At 37.4% G+C, this 17,711-nt stretch overlaps 1 protein-coding gene across 2 annotated transcripts in view; it reads right to left on the bottom strand.

Annotated features, from left to right (window-relative positions):
• Nucleotides 1-550: 550 nt before the first annotated feature.
• The window catches only part of DNAL1 (dynein axonemal light chain 1), a 38,731-nt gene continuing 21,570 nt past the window's right edge, over nt 551-17,711 (bottom strand). For both annotated transcript variants that reach the window (XM_002914682.4, XM_034642742.1), the window contains 3 exons: nt 11,258-11,384; nt 9,853-9,993; nt 551-5,844 (listed from right to left, as the gene is read on the bottom strand). In XM_002914682.4, the coding sequence (XP_002914728.1) occupies nt 5,804-5,844; nt 9,853-9,993; nt 11,258-11,384 (309 nt within the window). In that variant the 3' untranslated portion in view covers nt 551-5,803. The remainder of the gene's footprint in view (nt 5,845-9,852; nt 9,994-11,257; nt 11,385-17,711) is intronic.

Here is a 17,711-nt window from a genome sequence, read left to right as displayed (position 1 = left end):
TTATCACTTAGGATTCTTTTATTATATATAACAATTATATATCTACATATACATACATACATATTTAATACAATACATATATATGGTACACATGTCAGGATTCTGGACATCCATCCTTTATTCAAGAAAATAATGAACTAAAAATAATGAGCTGTTTCTAATCTGCATTAAGGTTTTTTCTCTTTATAGGCTCAGAAATTAAAATCTGCTTTTTTAAAGGAGGACAACAGCAAGAAACATCCTTATAACCAAAGAACTGTGGAATAAAGAAGTAGAAACTACACTACAGTACCATTCTGAGACCAAAATTATATTTGGCTGATAGCACAGAATATGTGGTGAGACAATATGTAATGTTACGGCTGTAACTAGGCTCTTCCCTGTTTCTTGTGTATCACAAAGGAGCTGGCCAATGTCAGGTTATTCCAGACCACACATCAGGGTCCTGTCAACCAACCTTAACCTCATATACTACTAGGAAGGAGAGGACTAGGAATGGTCAAGTGCAGTAGTAACTTGCTGTCCCGGGAAGCACTCTTTCCAGGATACTGATCATTGAAATGGTGCCCAGAGAACTTATGAAGACTTACAAACCTGGGAGAGGAGATTGTCATTGGTGGTAAATACAGGAAAAAAAAAAAAAGCATAAAGAAATGAGTCAATCGCTCTCCCCCTCTCTCGCATACACATGCACACAAGCTGTGTGGAATGTTTGATCCAAAGGCCAAATTTCTTCAGAATTGACTGTCATTGGAAGTTCACGTGGTTGCTCTGTACTAGCTAAAACGAATGGTCATATAACCAAAAAAGATACAAATTAATTTTTTTTATAAAATAACAATTTATTACTATTTTAAAACATGTCTCACAAAATAACATTCAGAAACTCAACATTTCTAAATAATTTAACACAATAAGTTTAGTCATAAAGTCATGCTACAAAATTCCTGCATATAAAAGATTATTACCAAAGTATTAATAGATGTTAAAATGTTCTTCAGAACGGAGTTGGTTTTAGAAGCCAAAGATTCTGGAATGATGCTCGTTATCATGACTGACACCCTGGGAGAAGTAGCTAGCTATACGTATATTCTCTATAGCTACCAACTCACCAGTCTTTTGATGGGATGGATCCCTCTAGGCAATAGCACCTCAGAGGCAGGTACCCCGCAGATCAAAGAAGCAAAGAACTTCCCACCCTTGTAACATAAGCCACAACTTAATTTAACCAACATCTAATTTTTCAACTCTAGATGTGGGAAAGATAACTTACAAAGTTTCTATTCTGAGGAAGAGAATTCTACTTGACACGTTCCCCAGAGGGACGACTGTCAATGTAGCAGATGTGGAAGATGACAGTAAGGGAGGGAAACAGGGAAATCCTGACTCCGATTATGTCAACAGACAACTACTGCGCAGGTGGGCTTAGAACGAGCAAGGATGAAGTTGGATTCTTCAATATCCACATGCAGGTTAGGTATTTACCTACCTGCCCTTTGGGAGTACTTTCCACCAACATCCAGTTCATAATTTTAAAGTGCAAATCTACTGCAAAATAGTTTACTCTCCCCCACCCCCTTGTTAGATCTGCCAGATCATAATTTGGTTGGCTGGTTCCCCTCTACCTGCCCAATATGGGAAATTAACTAGAATCCAGTTATGACTTCTCTAAGTGGCAAGAGAAAATTTTTCTTAGTTTAGAAAAAAGTAAGACTCAGTGTCATTTTTTTCTTTCAGTTTTCTTCCTTTGTAGTCACTAGTTTATAAAAAGGCAGGGATAGAGATTTAGATGTGGGATTTCTAAAAGTTCAGTGATTTTTTTTAAAACACACCCTTTTTTTTTATTGCACCTATTTTATGCTTTTACAAAAACAAAAACCAAAACCTCATGCTAGAGTGAAGATAGAGAAATACGGTCACGTTAGCTGTGTCAGAAGCACCAACTCCGCTACACTGAATCTTGTTTTATGTTTAATTATTCACAGACACGTTAAGCAGCCTAAATAAAGAAAATGTGTGCCAAAGGAATTAATTTCAGTTAAAGGATAACTTTCAGTTCAGCAGTTAGTTTTCTCTCTTTACCAATACTTACAATGTAAGGTCTTCACAAACTGACAGACTGCAGTTAGAGAGACACTAACTACTCATTGATCAATACTTTGACACTCCCCCCAACACACACACCAATTTTTAAAAGTTAATGATTAAATCCAACCCTTCTAGACCCTACACTTTTTCCATTTAGTCCTAAGAAAAACCCAGGTGGGAGATTCTGGGTCAGAGAGAGAACGATCTTCAATTCCACTTACACATCACCAATTCTGAGAATAAGTCAACAGTTAAGATTCATTTCTTGCTCCTTGTTACTCTACTTCAGACCACTGGTAAAAGGTATAAGAAGAAGCATCTATTCAGGTCAAAACTTCTTTTTCCTCACAAGAACCACATTTAAGTATCTTATAACCATAACAAGTTAGTGACCAATGATTGTGATCAGACATTCCTCTGATCACATTCAAAATTGGTATCTACACCAGTTAACTTTCATATATGATTACCAAATTTTGCCAAACTTTATACAATATTTTTCCATATTTAATGACTGCTACAGTCTGGAAAATTCTATGCATTCGTGGATAATGAATGAACATTTAAAGAATGAACACTTAAAGAATGATCCATTTTCTAAAAGCACACTCAAAAAGTTCAACTTTAGAGATAAGGAAAAATCTATCATAAAGTTGAATTCTGTTATAGTAAGACAGAGGTAGGTTAATAATCACTGTTCTAAGATAAGCAAGAATGCTAAGAAATAAAAGTTGAGACCCTGTTGAAAAATGTGAGTTGAACCGTCCAGCCCTGAGTTTCTAATGTTATATGAAAATTAAAATGACTGCTACAAAAAAGAAAAAACCAAGGACCATTTTCCTTCCATCCGTGATTATTAAATACATCACCTTCTCTCATACAACTCCTCAGTTGGCATATATGACTACAGAGTGAAAATAAATGCACCCTGGACAAAAGGAATGTTAGTAGAAAGCACTGGTTCTTAACCAGGGACGGATCTGTTCCTACCCCTCTGCCAGAGAGGACAGATGGCAATGTCTGAAGACATTTTTGGATGTCACAACTAAGAGGGGGTTCCACTGGCATCTAATGAGTAGAAGCCAGAGATGGTGCTAAACGGCCTGCAAAACACAGGACAACATCACCCAACCCAACACGGTAATAGCGCCAAGATCGAGAAACTCTGGTTTAAAGGAACAAAATCCTATGAACAGAGAACACAAAAACCTTTCAAGGTCTGACCAGGTAATACACCCATAAGCTTAGACTCAGGGAACACAGAAAAGTTGAATTCCTTTGTAGACTAAAATCAAGTTACCTGTGAAAAATTAAAATACTGAACTGATTCTAGAGCTCAACCACCATTATGAGAATAGAAGAAATTTAAATTAAATTAAAAAAAAGCCACTAAATTGGCATAATGCTTTAAACCAGAAGCACAGAGAGAATCCATTCCAAGTAGGTCAAGTATCTAATCCATAAACCAAAGGCATTTAATATCAGCTAAATTTGCAAATGATTAAAGGAATAATTAAAGTGAATGTTCTTTTTTTTTTTTAGAAAGAATGTTCTGAACTTACTCATATACCCTATCTTCCATTTTCTAATGACATGGATTCTGGCTTTAATCCCATGACAAGCATGCATAGGAGTCATTCAAATATTTGTTGAGTGAAACTAAATATGAATTTTGTGTGAAATGGACACAGAAAAGCACCTTACATTTCTCTGAGAACTATCAGTGACTAAAAGACATTAAGAAACAAGGAGAACCAGGGAAATTAGCTTCTAAATTATAGAATTCAGAAATTCAGAAACACACCAACGTTGTAAGCCATTTTACAGATTCAATATGAAGTCATCCCTTCCTATGACACTCACTTTCAGAGTAACTTTTGAAAATATATCCATACATAGTAAAATGGCTTGAAGCTTGCCACCTGGATGAAGGGCAAACTACAAGTGAAGACGATGGTCTTCCCTCCGAGTTTGGGGGACTTAAACATCACCACAGGGAATACTCATTGTCTACAGTTCACACAAGAAATACCCAAAGGCTCTGAATGTATAAGCCGGAGGAAAGATTTCTTCCTATCAGATTATAAGGAAGAACTAAAAGGAAGCTAAAAAAGTGTTGGACTAATTTTTCCTCTTGATGTTTGTATTCGGAATTGATTGTCAAAGCAGTGGTCCCTTTAGATCAGAGTGACTCAGAGAAATCATGTAATTCCTACTTAAATGATAGCTGAAGTTTTCTGAAACCCAGGACTATGCAATCACTTTTTTAAAAAAATGACTCTCCCCTCTTCGACTGATTTTACATGAGTAAATGGGGAAATAAGAATCAGTCTCTGGTTGAGGGACTTTAGGCACAATTTGGCAGAGCGCCTCTGACTTCTTTTCTTTAACCTGTCAGTGATTCAGTCACGACCTGCTATGGACTTCATCTGGTTACTGACTACTATACCTCGTACTTTCCAAAAAGATTTTGTTTCCTTACAAATTCTAAGCTTTGTAACCAACTATTGCTTTGCAGTTTTGAGGTTAAGTCACTTACCATGCTTCATAGAGAAGGCAATCCTCAAAAATATTGCCATTTGCCTGGGATCCCATAATGAAATATCTCTTCTCTTTTCCCTTCACAATCACTTACATAATTCATTTTAAGAGCTGTCTAACTTAGAAACATTCTAAAAATATATTTTGAGATTCTAAATTTAATCTATTGAAAGATATCAGATGCAGTCTCTTAAGCTCTATATTCTTATTTATAGCAACCACTTCTCCCAACATGAGGGTCAACAGAAGAAAGTTATTAGAGGACATTTTGATATATATGAATGGCCAACATTTAGGCTAGGAATTCAAATATAACTACTGTTCACATATATTTCCTTATATAACATATAAGGGACTATAAACCAAATAAGTGTGCCTAGGATCAGGTCCACACGAGGAACATGCACAGCAGTGCTCAAAGGAATGATTGTGACAGTCATTTTAACCACTGACCCGGATCACAACGTGACTGTGCACGGTGACTCAAGTGGCCAGGTGTGCAAACACAACCTAAATTGCAGCTGACAATGTACACATTTTTGGAAAAACAAGTAAGTATATATAACATGGGCTATAAGGCCTCCAAGATATTAATTTTTTCCTTTTTTCACCATAGCTTTTCCAATTGGACTTTGGGAGTCTTGATTCTAGGACTGCTCTGTATTTCTTCTAAGAGGAGCTCTTCCTGTCACCGTGCTGCCTTCTGAACCAAAGGCATGATACATTTGTGCTTCTGAGTCATAAGGACACAGACCTTCAGGAAAGATGGTCTACAGATTCAAAAGTTAGGTATATGTATTTAAATGCCTGGTCTGAAAAAAACAAAAAAACCCTAAACAAACTGAATAAAGAACCATATTTGTTGTTCTTTGTTGTTAAAAATGACTGGTCTATAAAAGTTTCCGTAGGTGGGGCCACGTAGTACATAACTGGAACGGGAGACAAAAAATTAAAAATTTGAGTTTCTAAAAAAAGTACTAGAATGTATGAAGTTGGTGTTACCGTTTGGGGGGAGAAACACTCAATAGGTCTAAAAAAAGATAGGAATCAGAGATCTGTCTTATCTTAAGAACCTTTTGCCCCACACAGAATCTTTAAAATAGACAATTATGCAAAACTTATCTATTGTTCTTATGACATTTAAATAAGTTAACACAAAGCAGAAAACGCAGTGTTAGTTATCTTCTTCCTCATCCTCTTTAATTACTGGGGTACCTAAAATGAAAAAGAAAATTATTTCTGGTCATTCTTAACAGATTACTGTTAAAATTCTAAATGAAAAAATATATTTTTAAAGATTTTATTTATTTATTTATTTATTTATTTATTTATTTATTTGTCAGAGAGAGAGAGAGCACAAGCAGATGGAGTGGCAGGCTGAGGAAGCAGACTCCCCACTGACCAGGGAGCCCAATGCGGAACTCGATCCCAGGACCCCGGGATCATGACCAGAGCTGAAGGCAGACACTCAATCGACTGAGCCACTCAGGCATCCCTCTAAATGAAAATATTTTCCTGTTAACCTGAGAAGCTATGAGATGCTAGGAAGTGTGCCAAAATAAAAATAATCTCATAAAATAATCTCTTTAATTTCAAATGATCCAAAAAGCCTCTCAGGGAAATTCTCAAATGGATTAATATAAGTACTTATGAATATCTGGCTTCCCAAATGCAGAGTTGCAAATAAAATGCCTACAGGTACCAGGCAGAAAGATAAAGCCCTATACACAGTAAAAACTGTATGTTAAACACAAAGAAATATTCATTTTTCACAATAAGATATGCAATCCCAATGTTGCCAGAAATCTGGATTTTTATATTACTCTACCAAATATTAAACAATAGGGACAAATTTGGAAAAAATAAAAAGAACCAAAGCACAAAAAACAAAACACATCTGCAGGTTGTCAGTGGGCCGAGGGCCACCCATTTCTGAGCACTGGCATTTGAAGTCTGCCCACAATCTGACCCCAGTCCACTGTTCTGTCTTAACTCCTCAGCCTTCTGCACCAGCTAAACTGATCGACTCACTGTCTCCCAAACTCACCTTGCACACTCTTACCTCTGGACCCTTGTTCAACAGAGTTCCTCCATTTTGGAATGTCTCCCCCACCAACCCTCCTTCCATCTAAACCCCACCCTTAATAAGGAACCAACTCCAGTGCCTCTTCTTCTGTGATCCTTCCTTAATGAATATTTATGTTCTTTATGGCAGTGAGCAGAGTTTCATCTCTCTGTACTCCCCACAGCATCTTTTCACAGGGGGAGAGTGAGTGTTACTGAAGTATAACATACAAAGTACGCACATTATGTAAGTGTACAGATCGATAAATACACACAAAGTGAACACATCTGGTAACCAGCACCAGATTAGGTAGGGAACATTATTAGAACCCCCAAAACTTCCTCAGGCCCCCTTCCAGTCACTATCCCCCCACAAAAGGTACATTCTATCCTAATGTCTGACACCATAGGTTATTTTGCCTGTTTTTGAAATTGATATGAATGGGATTGTATAACACGCACTCTGGGTCTGGCTTCTGTTGTTCAACATTATGTTTGCACGATCCATCTATATTGCGTGAAATTTGTAGTTCATTCATTCTCAGTGCTGTTTAATTTTACATTGAATGAATATGTCATGATTTATTCTATTGTTTGTGGATGGGCGTTTGGGTTGTTTCCAATTCATAGCTACTAAAACAGTGCTGCTATGAACATTCTCATACATGTCATTTGGTAAACATATATACCCATTTCTTCTGGGTATACAGCTAGGAGAAAAAGTGCTGGGTCATAATGGATATGTATGTAGAGCTTTTACAGATAATGCCAGTTTTCCAAAGTGGTTATACCAAGTTACATTACCATCTGGCAAGGTCTGAGAGTTCTAGTTCTCTACATCCACTAATATCTTTTTCATTTTAGCTTTTTAAGATTCCCTCGTTTTGCTTATAAGCAACAGAAGAAGAGCAAAAGTAAGCAAGTTAGCAGCTGTAGCTGTCTCTGTTCTGGTACTAGGATAGACCAAGCTTGTTCTCCTAGGGGCTGTTCAGATTGGCTTGAGGTCAATACTTGGTCCAAAAGGCTATAATATGGCTTGCTCTATTCAGGGTCTACATGAGGGGCTCCGTTCCATGTTTAGGGAAGGGCTTTACTTCCTGTATACAAAACTGAAAGAAGACAAATGATTTCAAATGGTTTCTAGAATCCAAACAAAGGTGAACATAAAAAAGCTAAAGTCCAAGACTCTAATGTCCCTACCCCCTTTTTTCTATTTTATTTTTTAATTGTGAAATAGACATTCATATAAATACAATATAAATAATTTAAGGAGTAATAAAGCCAATGATTGTATACCCACTACCAATTTAGGAAACAGAACATTACCAGTATCTTAGAAACCTGTCTGCCTCTTCCCAATTATTCCTGTACCTCTCTACAAGAGATAATCTATTGTCTGTCATTTTACCCCTAGGTATGCATCCAGTAAAAAAGAAAAGAACATTCTGCATGATTCCATTGACAGAAAACTCAGAAAATTCAAACTAATCTATAGAGACAGAAAGCAATCAGTGATTGCCCTGGGAGGGATGATGGCAAGGACCAGGAGGGAGGGATTACAAAGAGCCACAAGGATACTTTTGGGGGTGATGCATATGTTTATTACCTTTCCCCCCCAGCTTTATTGAGATATGACTGAGATAGCATTGTGTAAGTTTAAGGTATGAATATGATGATTTAATATACATACATTTTATGGAATGATTACCACAATGTTAGCTAATACATTCATCACTTTCAGAGGTGTATATGTATATCAAAACATACCAAATTATATGCTTTAAATATGTGCAGTTAACTGTGTGTCAATTAAACTTCAATCAAGCTGTTAATATTTTCTGGTGTAGGAAAACAGAGAGTGAAGAGCTTTTCATATCAGTAATTCTCAACTGGAGGGCAGATGAGCAAATATCTCCCAGGGAGGCATATTGGAATCACCTGTGAAACTTTTTCAAACTATATAGACCTGTTCACTCTCTCCCCAGAGATTCCAAAATATCCAGTATCTTCAAAGGGGTGCAGCCCCATTTAAGAACAACCACTTCAGTAAGGTGGGGTGGATAAAAGGGCTGTGTGCTGAGCCTCTGAAAGAGGTAGTAAGGGCGCGATGGGGAGATAAAGAATATAGGAAGGATAGAATGACAAGGCAGCAGGGATGGTAAAGAGAGAAGAGAAGGGCTGAGGGACGAGGAAGCCTCAACCATAGACGACGAGGTCCTTTTGTTTTGGATGTGACTATCAGTATGAGTGTGGTGCTGAAGACACCAGGGCAAATATGTATTTGGTACGCGGGATGATGATGATGATGACGTAGCTGGATATTACTTATTTTTTCTTCTAAATATTTTCCTTCCCCTCCATTCAATCAGGTAGCCTCCTCGGCTCTGGATCACTGCTTCTGAGGCAATGTGGAAAGGAGAGAAAGACCTCGGACTTAATTGGCTTTTGTCTTTGAAAAGCCTAAGATCACTGGAAGACAGTTTGTGAGAAGATGCAGAATGATGTGGAAAAGGAGGGGGATAGTGATTCTCTTCAGATTAGAAAGGTTATTTCCCTGGGCTGGCAGAAAAGAGAGAAGTCTGTGGGTTCTGGAACAGTTGGTATCCTGGCCTGGCTTCCTGGGAGGAGGTAAGATCCAGAGAAGTCTGGGACTACTATCGTGTCCAGTTTTTAGATTACAAAAGAGCAAGTTTTGGTGAAATTAATTAACGGAACAATGATGAAAAAGCTATTAAGTGGTAGAACTGGAACTTGAACCCAGTCAGTCAGGAATATCTATTGACATTGACACCTATCTTAAATATTGGTTAACTAAAATTAGAGGGTGAGGGTAGAGAGAAAACTACTATTTTGATCCAGTTGTGAAAAAACGACTGCTTACCATGTATGTTTAATTATTCTGCAAAATAATACCTTTGTGACTTGAGAACAACCCCAGCTTTCTTAAAAGTTTCTGGTCTAGGGATGATCTTATACCAGTCTAAGTATCCTAGGAGGTTTTCATCTCACTCTGGCTCAAACCCAGACTATAAAATTTCCTATGGAAAGAAAGGGCTTTGGAGATTAGAGACAACCATTTCTTTTTTAGTTTTGCTCCTTTTCATGATTCCATGTCACAAATTCAATCCTTATGTCTAGAAAGCATTGCCCCAAGCTCACCATCTAGCTTTTTCAGTTTGGGAACTCTCTTGGTCGCCTCTTCAATCCAGTTCCCATCAGCAGAATGCTTCTCTTCCAAGGGATTGCCTACAAACACCAGGTCTTCCAGGCACGGCAATTCTGCCAGCTTCACAAATTCAGCTACAAGTACAAAGAATACATCCCATATTAAAACGGCAAGTTCTCCTGTTATGATTTTTGGGGTTGAACTCCAGTATCACTAGCCCTCAGTCTGTGACTATTCAGAACAATTTATTGATTAAGATTTTGAAGTAAGTAAGGGAAATTATACCATATGAAGTCATTCTCTGAAGACATTACGGAAAGGGAAGAAAAAAGAAGACCTACCTTTCCTACCTTTATGCTCCTTAAGGATGGACTGAGAAAAGGAGATGAGGTTCAGAATCACAAAGACCAACATATCACTCTCCAGGGATATGTCCAGCTTTTGTCTCTACCCATTCCCTCATCTATTTATTTATTTATTTGAGAGAAAGAGAAAGCAAGTGAGCGTGGGGTGGGGGACAGAGGGAAAGGGAGACAGAGAATCTCAAGCAGACTCTCCACGGAACGTGGAGCCTGGTGTGGGGCTCAATCCCACGACGCTGAGATCAAGACCTGAGCTGAAATCAAGAGTCGGAAGCTTAATCGACTGAGCCACCCAGGCACGCATCTTCGAATTCTTCTTTTTTAAAAAAAAAAGATTTATTTATTTGAGAGAGAGAGAGGGGTGGAGGGGCAGAGGGAGACAGTCTTAAACAGACTCCCCACTGAGCACAGAGCCTGCAGGGTTAGATCTCACAACCCTGAGCTCATGACCTGAGCTGAAACCAAGAATCTGACACTTAACTGACCAAGCCATCCAGGCGCCCCTCATCTTTGAATTCTCAAATCAACACATTCACATACCTATGGAAGAACTCATTACACAGTTTAATAATTATTATTTTATAAACTACTCTTTTTTCCACTAAGTTGTGCGTTCCTTGAAGGTAGGGACAGTATCCTATTCAAGTATGTATCTCAAGAGCCTGGCACAGTTCATAACCCTTAACAGGGCTTTAGTAAATGCTGAATGAATAATGTACTATAAAAAAATGAAGTCACACAGATGGCAAATACATCTTCCACCTAAGAATTATTAAATTTAAACTGATTCTATTCAGCCTCTGAACAATAATTTAATTTTTTCCATGATGAATAGGATCAGGATCTATTCAATTATAATTATTTTAAGTAAATATTTAAATGTAAATTTCAAGCATTCAGCTGAAAGACAGGAACTCCTATAGCTATTTCCCTGTGTGCATAGAAAGAAATGTCCCCGTTTTGCATCTTGTTCTCTGTTGGGCTATTTTCTCTAAACAGGAGGTAGAAGGTTAGCAAAGAGCCAGCTTCAGCTTACCCCAGTCTTTCACTAGGTTATTAGACATGTAGAGAATCTTCAATTTCTTCATTACATGGATCCCTTTCAACTTCTCAATAAAATTGTAGGAGATCCACAGTTCTTCTAACGTGTCCCCTACTGCTTCCTGAAAAAGAAAGCAATTTGGTTTACAAGCTTATTTTTAAACTTTTCCTCTGTCCCCTTTCTTTTTTTTTTATATAATTTTTTTTTAAAGATTTTATTCATCCATTCAACAGAGACAGAGACAACCAGCGAGAGAGGGAACACAAGCAGGGGGAGTGGGAGAGGAAGAAGCAGGCTCATAGCGGAGGAGCCTGATGTGGGGCTGGATCCCACAACGCCAGGATCACACCCTGAGCTGAAGGCAGACGCTCAACCGCTGTGCCACCCAGGCGCCCCATCCTCTGTCCCCTTTCTTATAAACGGAAAGACGATGGCCTTCAGAGAGAACTGAAACCCACCTGTCCACTGGCAGGAGGGCTGAAGGCTATGTGGGAGTTTTTCTCATTAAAAAGGTAAGTACAACATTTTCTTCCTCTCTTCAAACTGATTTGAACTAAAAATAGCTCCTGAAATCACCAAAAGGGGAAATAATAGCCCTATTTTATCACTTCTATTGAATTGCATAGATTTCAAATTATTTCCCTGTACATTATATGATTTGATCCTTATAACATTTAAGATAGGCAAAGCAGGTTATTTGATTTCTATTATAGAAAGATTAAAGGTATTTTCTAAGATCACAACGCTATCAAATAATAAAGCTAGGTCTAAATTTCAGGGTTTTTGTTTCAATATTTACTATGAAAACTTTCAAACACAAAAAGTTGAAAGAATCTTACAGCAAATACCTATGTATCTACTACCCAGATTCTACCATTAACATTTTCCTATTCTTTTCCTATTGCATATCTGTCCATCTATCCATCCACTATCTATCCATCCTCTTATTTTTTTGATGTATAAAATTCAGTTTAAGACCCATAGGCTTTCCACTATGGTATAAAGATTATAATGGCTCTTAAATGCTACATATAATCAATGGTGGTAAGAAGACTCTTCCTTCTTTTATAGACATAAGACAAAATGTAATGATTATTTCTCTTTATAAAAAAGAAATGAGGGGCACCTGGGTGGCTCAGTCAGTTAAGCGCCTCACTCTTGATTTCGGCTCAGGTTATGATCTCAGGGTTGTGAGATCAAGTCACACATCAGGTTCTGCGCTGGGCAGGAAGCCAGCTTGGGATTCTCTCTCTCCCTACCCTCCTGCCTGTCCCCCCCTAAAAAAAAGGTGTTAGGCAGGACCAATTACATGCTCAATTCCCTCTTATCCCAAAAGAATTTACCTACATCCACATGGTAACCTCTAGAATGTGGGGCTAGGTCTATGTCCTGGTAACTTTCCCTTCAAAGACTGCAGGGAAAATAAGTGTACCCTGGATAAAGATCCTTAGTGCATTTTCCATTCTGGTGGAACCAGGGGGAAGCCGAGAAGGGAGTGGCCTGAAGTAGTCTGTGTGTCACCCCAACTCCCAAAATTCATCAGAGTTTCAACTTTCTGGGTAGAAGAAACAACAATTTCAAAGTAAAAAAAACAAAAACAAAAAACCTTTTAAATCAGTCTATCCTGGCACACATATATCAGAACTTTGTGATTTAACCAACCCCCTCACCTAGTAGTATTCTGATATCTTCTCCCAAAGGACCTAATTAATGTATCCTATCTATCTTTCAGAAGGGGGAATCAGTCTTCAAATAATTTGAACTGTATTGCCTACATTTCATCTCACTGCATCTCCATTCAACTCATGTCTCCAATTTAGAAAAGTGTGAGGTGGCAGGAAAGATACTGACTAAATGTGGATTAGAAGACTTGGGCTCGATTCTGGGTTCTGCAGCTCCGTTTTGTTTTACATGTGCAGGAGAGGACTCAGTCAATTTCACGTAGGCAAGTTGGTCAATTCTCCCAAGAGCCAATTTGCTGAATTTACTCTTTCACTGATTTCCTGAAAAACTGTTTAACTACTTATAAATTATAGCAATTTGTTTTAGATAGGATAAGACAGGATAGAAATTCCTTTAGATAGGATAACTTTTGAAGATGTCTGTGATGTTTTATTCATTCAAGTACTCATTTAGTTTTAGTTTAGTTTTCAGCCATTTGGATGTAGCTGTTTTGCCATTGCCAAATTGCAGTGCAATTGGGGACTTTTCTTTGCTTGGCAATATGACTTTGTGGAATGAGAATTTCTTATGTATGTATACTGACTTACAAGTGTATAGATTTTGGATGCCCAGAACATAGTTTTTTCAATACATTTTCAATCTATTCCACTGTCTATTGTACTTATGTAAATGTAAGGATTTGCTAACCAGCTCAATTAGATTACTATTTTTATGTGTTCTGATCATTTGAGAAGTGATTAGTGTCTAAATTATGAAACTGATATTCTACAAAGATGGACTGACAAAAACAATAGCTGAGATGAAACAGCTGTATGTTAAGACTAAATAAAACCTTACAGAAAAATTTTAAAGGTATTGAAACCATTCCAAGCAACACAGTTCTCTATGTACTTGTAAGTAGGTAATAATGATAGGATTTTGGTGAAGCAATCTGGTAACTATCAGCCAGTAAAACCTGGCTAAGTTTGTGTAAATCAGTTCAATGAAATCTGTCATTAAATACACTGGCTCTTTGGAGAACTGAACATGGAGTAAACAGGTATTTAGCAAACTGGTCTACTTTTGCATGTGAACAAATCATTCCTCCTCCTAGTTTCTTACTCTGTAAAATGAGGTTGGCATATTGAGATAACATTTCACACTCATTAGGATGGCTACTATCAAGTAAATGGAAAATTACAAGTGTTGACAAGTATATGAAGAAACTGGAACCCTTGTGCACTAGTGGTGGGAATGTAAAATGGTACAGCTACTACAAAAAACAGTTTGGTGATTCCTCCAAAAATTAAAAATATATGACCCAGTATTCCCACTTCTTTTTTTTTTTAAGATTTTATTTATTCATTTGACAGAGAGAGAGAGCACACACAAGCAGGGGGAGTGGCAGGCAGAGGGAGAAGCAGGCTCCCCGCTAAGGAAGGAACCCAATGCGGGACTCGACCCCAGAACCCTGGGATCATGACCTGAGCTGAAGGCAGCTGTTTAACGAAGTGAGCCACCCAGGCATCCTGCTATTTCTGCTTCTGAGCATACACCCAAAAGAACTGGAAGCAGAGTTTTGAAGAGTTTTGGATACCCATGTTCACAGAAGCATTATTTACAATAGTTAAAGGGTGGAAACAACCCAAGGGTCCATCAACGGATGAATGGATAAACAAAACAAAATATGGTATATACATACAATAGAATATTATTCATCCTTAAAATGGAAAGAAATTCTGATATATGCTACAACATAAATGAACCTTGAGGACATTATGCTAAGTGAAATAAGCCAATCACATGAAGACAAATACTGTATGATTCCACTTACAAGAGGTACGTAGAGTAGTCACATTCATAGACATAGAAAGTAGAGTGGGGGTTTTAGAGCTGAGGGGAGCAGACAAGGAAGTTATTGTTCAAGGGGTAGACAGGTGCAGTTTCACCAGCTGAAAAGAGTTCTGGAGATGGATAGCATTGATAGTTCCACAATAATACAAATATACCTAATACCATTGAACTGTACACTTAAAAATGGTTACCATGGTAAATTTTGTTATGTGTATTTTGCCACAATTTAAAAAAAGGGAAAAAAATGAGGAGGTTGGACAAGAAGTGCTCTAAGATCCCTTTCAGCTATTGAAGTTTACGATTCAAAAATAAATAAATAAATGAAGTTTATGACTCTTTGAGGTCAACAAACCATTATGAGTATTGAAAGCAAAAATAAATAAATAAGTGTCTGTTCTGTACATAGTATTACGTTGGAAACTATAGGAATGGGAAGGGCTTAGTGAAGTGCTGTAAAACCTCCATTTTGGACCACATAAAATGATGGTTATTGCTATTATTGCTCACTTTTTATATAAAGTAATGAGTTCAGATAACATAATGTTGCTTAGAAGTCTTTAGGAAGGGGGCGCCTGGGTGGCACAGCGGTTGAGCATCTGCCTTCCGCTCAGGGCGTGATCCCGGCGCTGTGGGATTGAGCCCCACATCGGGCTCCTCCACTAGGAGCCTGCTTCTTCCTCTCCCACTCCCCCTGCTTGTGTTCCCTCTCTCGCTGGCTGTCTCTATCTCTGTCGCATAAATAAATAAAATCTTAAAAAAAAAAAAAGTCTTTAGGAAGATCCGATTCATAAACGGTTAAGAACTGTTTGTAGGCAATTGATTACAAATATACAAAAACAAAGTTTTTATGTTATAAACAGGAAGTAATTAGAGAGAAATTATGTCATTCATCATAGCAACAAAAGCTAAAAATTACCTAGGAATACATTTTTATAAGAAGCATACAGGCCTTACAGGGATTAAAACTAAAATTCTACTGAAAGACACAAAAAAATCTGAATACATCTGCCTGTAAGGGAAGTCTCAATATTATAAAGATATCAATTTTCTCCAAATCAATCTATAAGTTCAATGTAATTCTAAGACTTCCAATGGGAATTTATTTTTGTGAACTTGGTAAACAAATTTTCAAGTTTCTCTTGAAGAGTAAATGTCTAAGAAAAGCCAACAAACATTTTGAACAAAGAAAGAGGACTAATCCAAATAGATATCAAAACATATTATAAAGCTAAAGAAAATTCAAGCACCATGATACTGGAGCTGGAATACATAAGTAAAACAACAAACAGAAAGAAACTTGGCCATCCAAGAACCCATCCATGCATACAGAGTTTAGTAGGTGGCATTTACAGTGGGAAAAGGAGATTTTTCAATATATGGTTAACCATTTGAAGGAAAAAAAATTAGATTTGATACCTGCCTCATGCAACATATAAAAATAAACTCCAGATGGATTAAAGATATAAACTTTAAAAATTTACACTTAAAAGAACTATAGAAGTACCAGAAGAAAATATAAGACTATTTTTATAATATAGAAGTAAAGACCTTCTATTAAGATACAAAACACAAAAGTCATAAAGTTTGACAAATAAATTTGACAAATTTTAAAATTCCATTTGACAACTACAAATAAAGTATAAAGACAAGGGATAAACTAAGAGAAAATACATTTAATAATTCTGAAAACTCGGGTCCCTAGCTGTCTCAGATGGAGGAATATATGGTTCTTGATCTCGGGGTTGTGAGTTCGAGCCCCATGTTGGGTGTAGAGATTACTTAAAAATAAAATCTTAAAAACAAAATCTGAAAACTGCATGTAAATATTTACAGAGTGCCTACTACACATATCAAGCACTAATACGGATGCTGATGAACAAAACTAATGTACTCATTAGGATTCGTGTGTGTGTGTGTGTGTGTGTGTGTGTGTGTGTGTGTGACATGACAGAGAGACAGAGAACAAACAAATGAAAATTTCAGATAATAAGATGCAGAAAATTGTTAAGCGGTGAGAGTTAATGCCTAGAGGGCTACTTTAGATATATGGCGGCTGGGACACTTTTGTGGAGGTGACATCTAAGCTGAAGTGTGAAGGCCAGTAATGTAGAAACCCAAAGGAACAGAGTTGTGAAGGCAGAGGAAATAGCAAGTACAGAGGTCTTCGGGTGGGAACAGACTCGGTGTGTTCAAGGAAGAGAAAGACCAGTGCCTGGAGATTACCAACTAGGAAGAAGAGTAATATGGAATGAGATCTGAAAGGAAGGCAGAGACCAGATCGTATATACAAATGGGCTTGCGATGTACCTTGTTAGTTTTCCTAAGTACTTTTAAATAGACTCCTTTCCTTCAATTTAACATTCCAGGTTTTACATATTAGTCATCTGTAACTTACTGAGGCAGCTATTCTAAGTCATGCTTTGAGGCTGGTGTGTCTAGGTGAATAAATCAGTTAGTATGTGAACCTACCTGAAGCCCAGCAACTACAGTCCTATGCAATTTATCTTTCTTTTGTCTACGCATAAGTAGTAAAGCTTTTGGACTGGTAAAATGGTGTATACATGGTATACACACGTACATGTGCGTGTACACGCACACACACGCCCTGGGGGAAAAAGCTGCTGGTTGGTACTGATAGAAGTCTATAGAAAGGGAACAGATCTAAGCAAGTGATGGTTCAGCTAGATAATATCTCTATACATGCCTTTATTTTTTTTTACATTTTTTATTAAGTTATGTTAGTCACCATACAGTCCATCATTAGTTTTTGATGCAGTGTTCCATGATTCATTGTTTGTGTATAACACCCAGTGCTCCATGTAATACGTGCCTTTAATCCTATATTTATAATTTCTTTGTGGTTTCTAGGTATATATTATATTTTATGGGAGAAATTATATACTACAGCAATACTTGAGAATCTGGTGTTCTG

Source organism: Ailuropoda melanoleuca, chromosome 14, assembly GCF_002007445.2.
Source record: "Ailuropoda melanoleuca isolate Jingjing chromosome 14, ASM200744v2, whole genome shotgun sequence".
In the NCBI taxonomy this organism is placed as follows: Eukaryota; Metazoa; Chordata; class Mammalia; order Carnivora; family Ursidae; genus Ailuropoda; species Ailuropoda melanoleuca.
The sequence above is the reverse complement of the archived record's forward strand: the minus strand, read 5'-3'. Positions and strand labels throughout refer to the sequence as shown.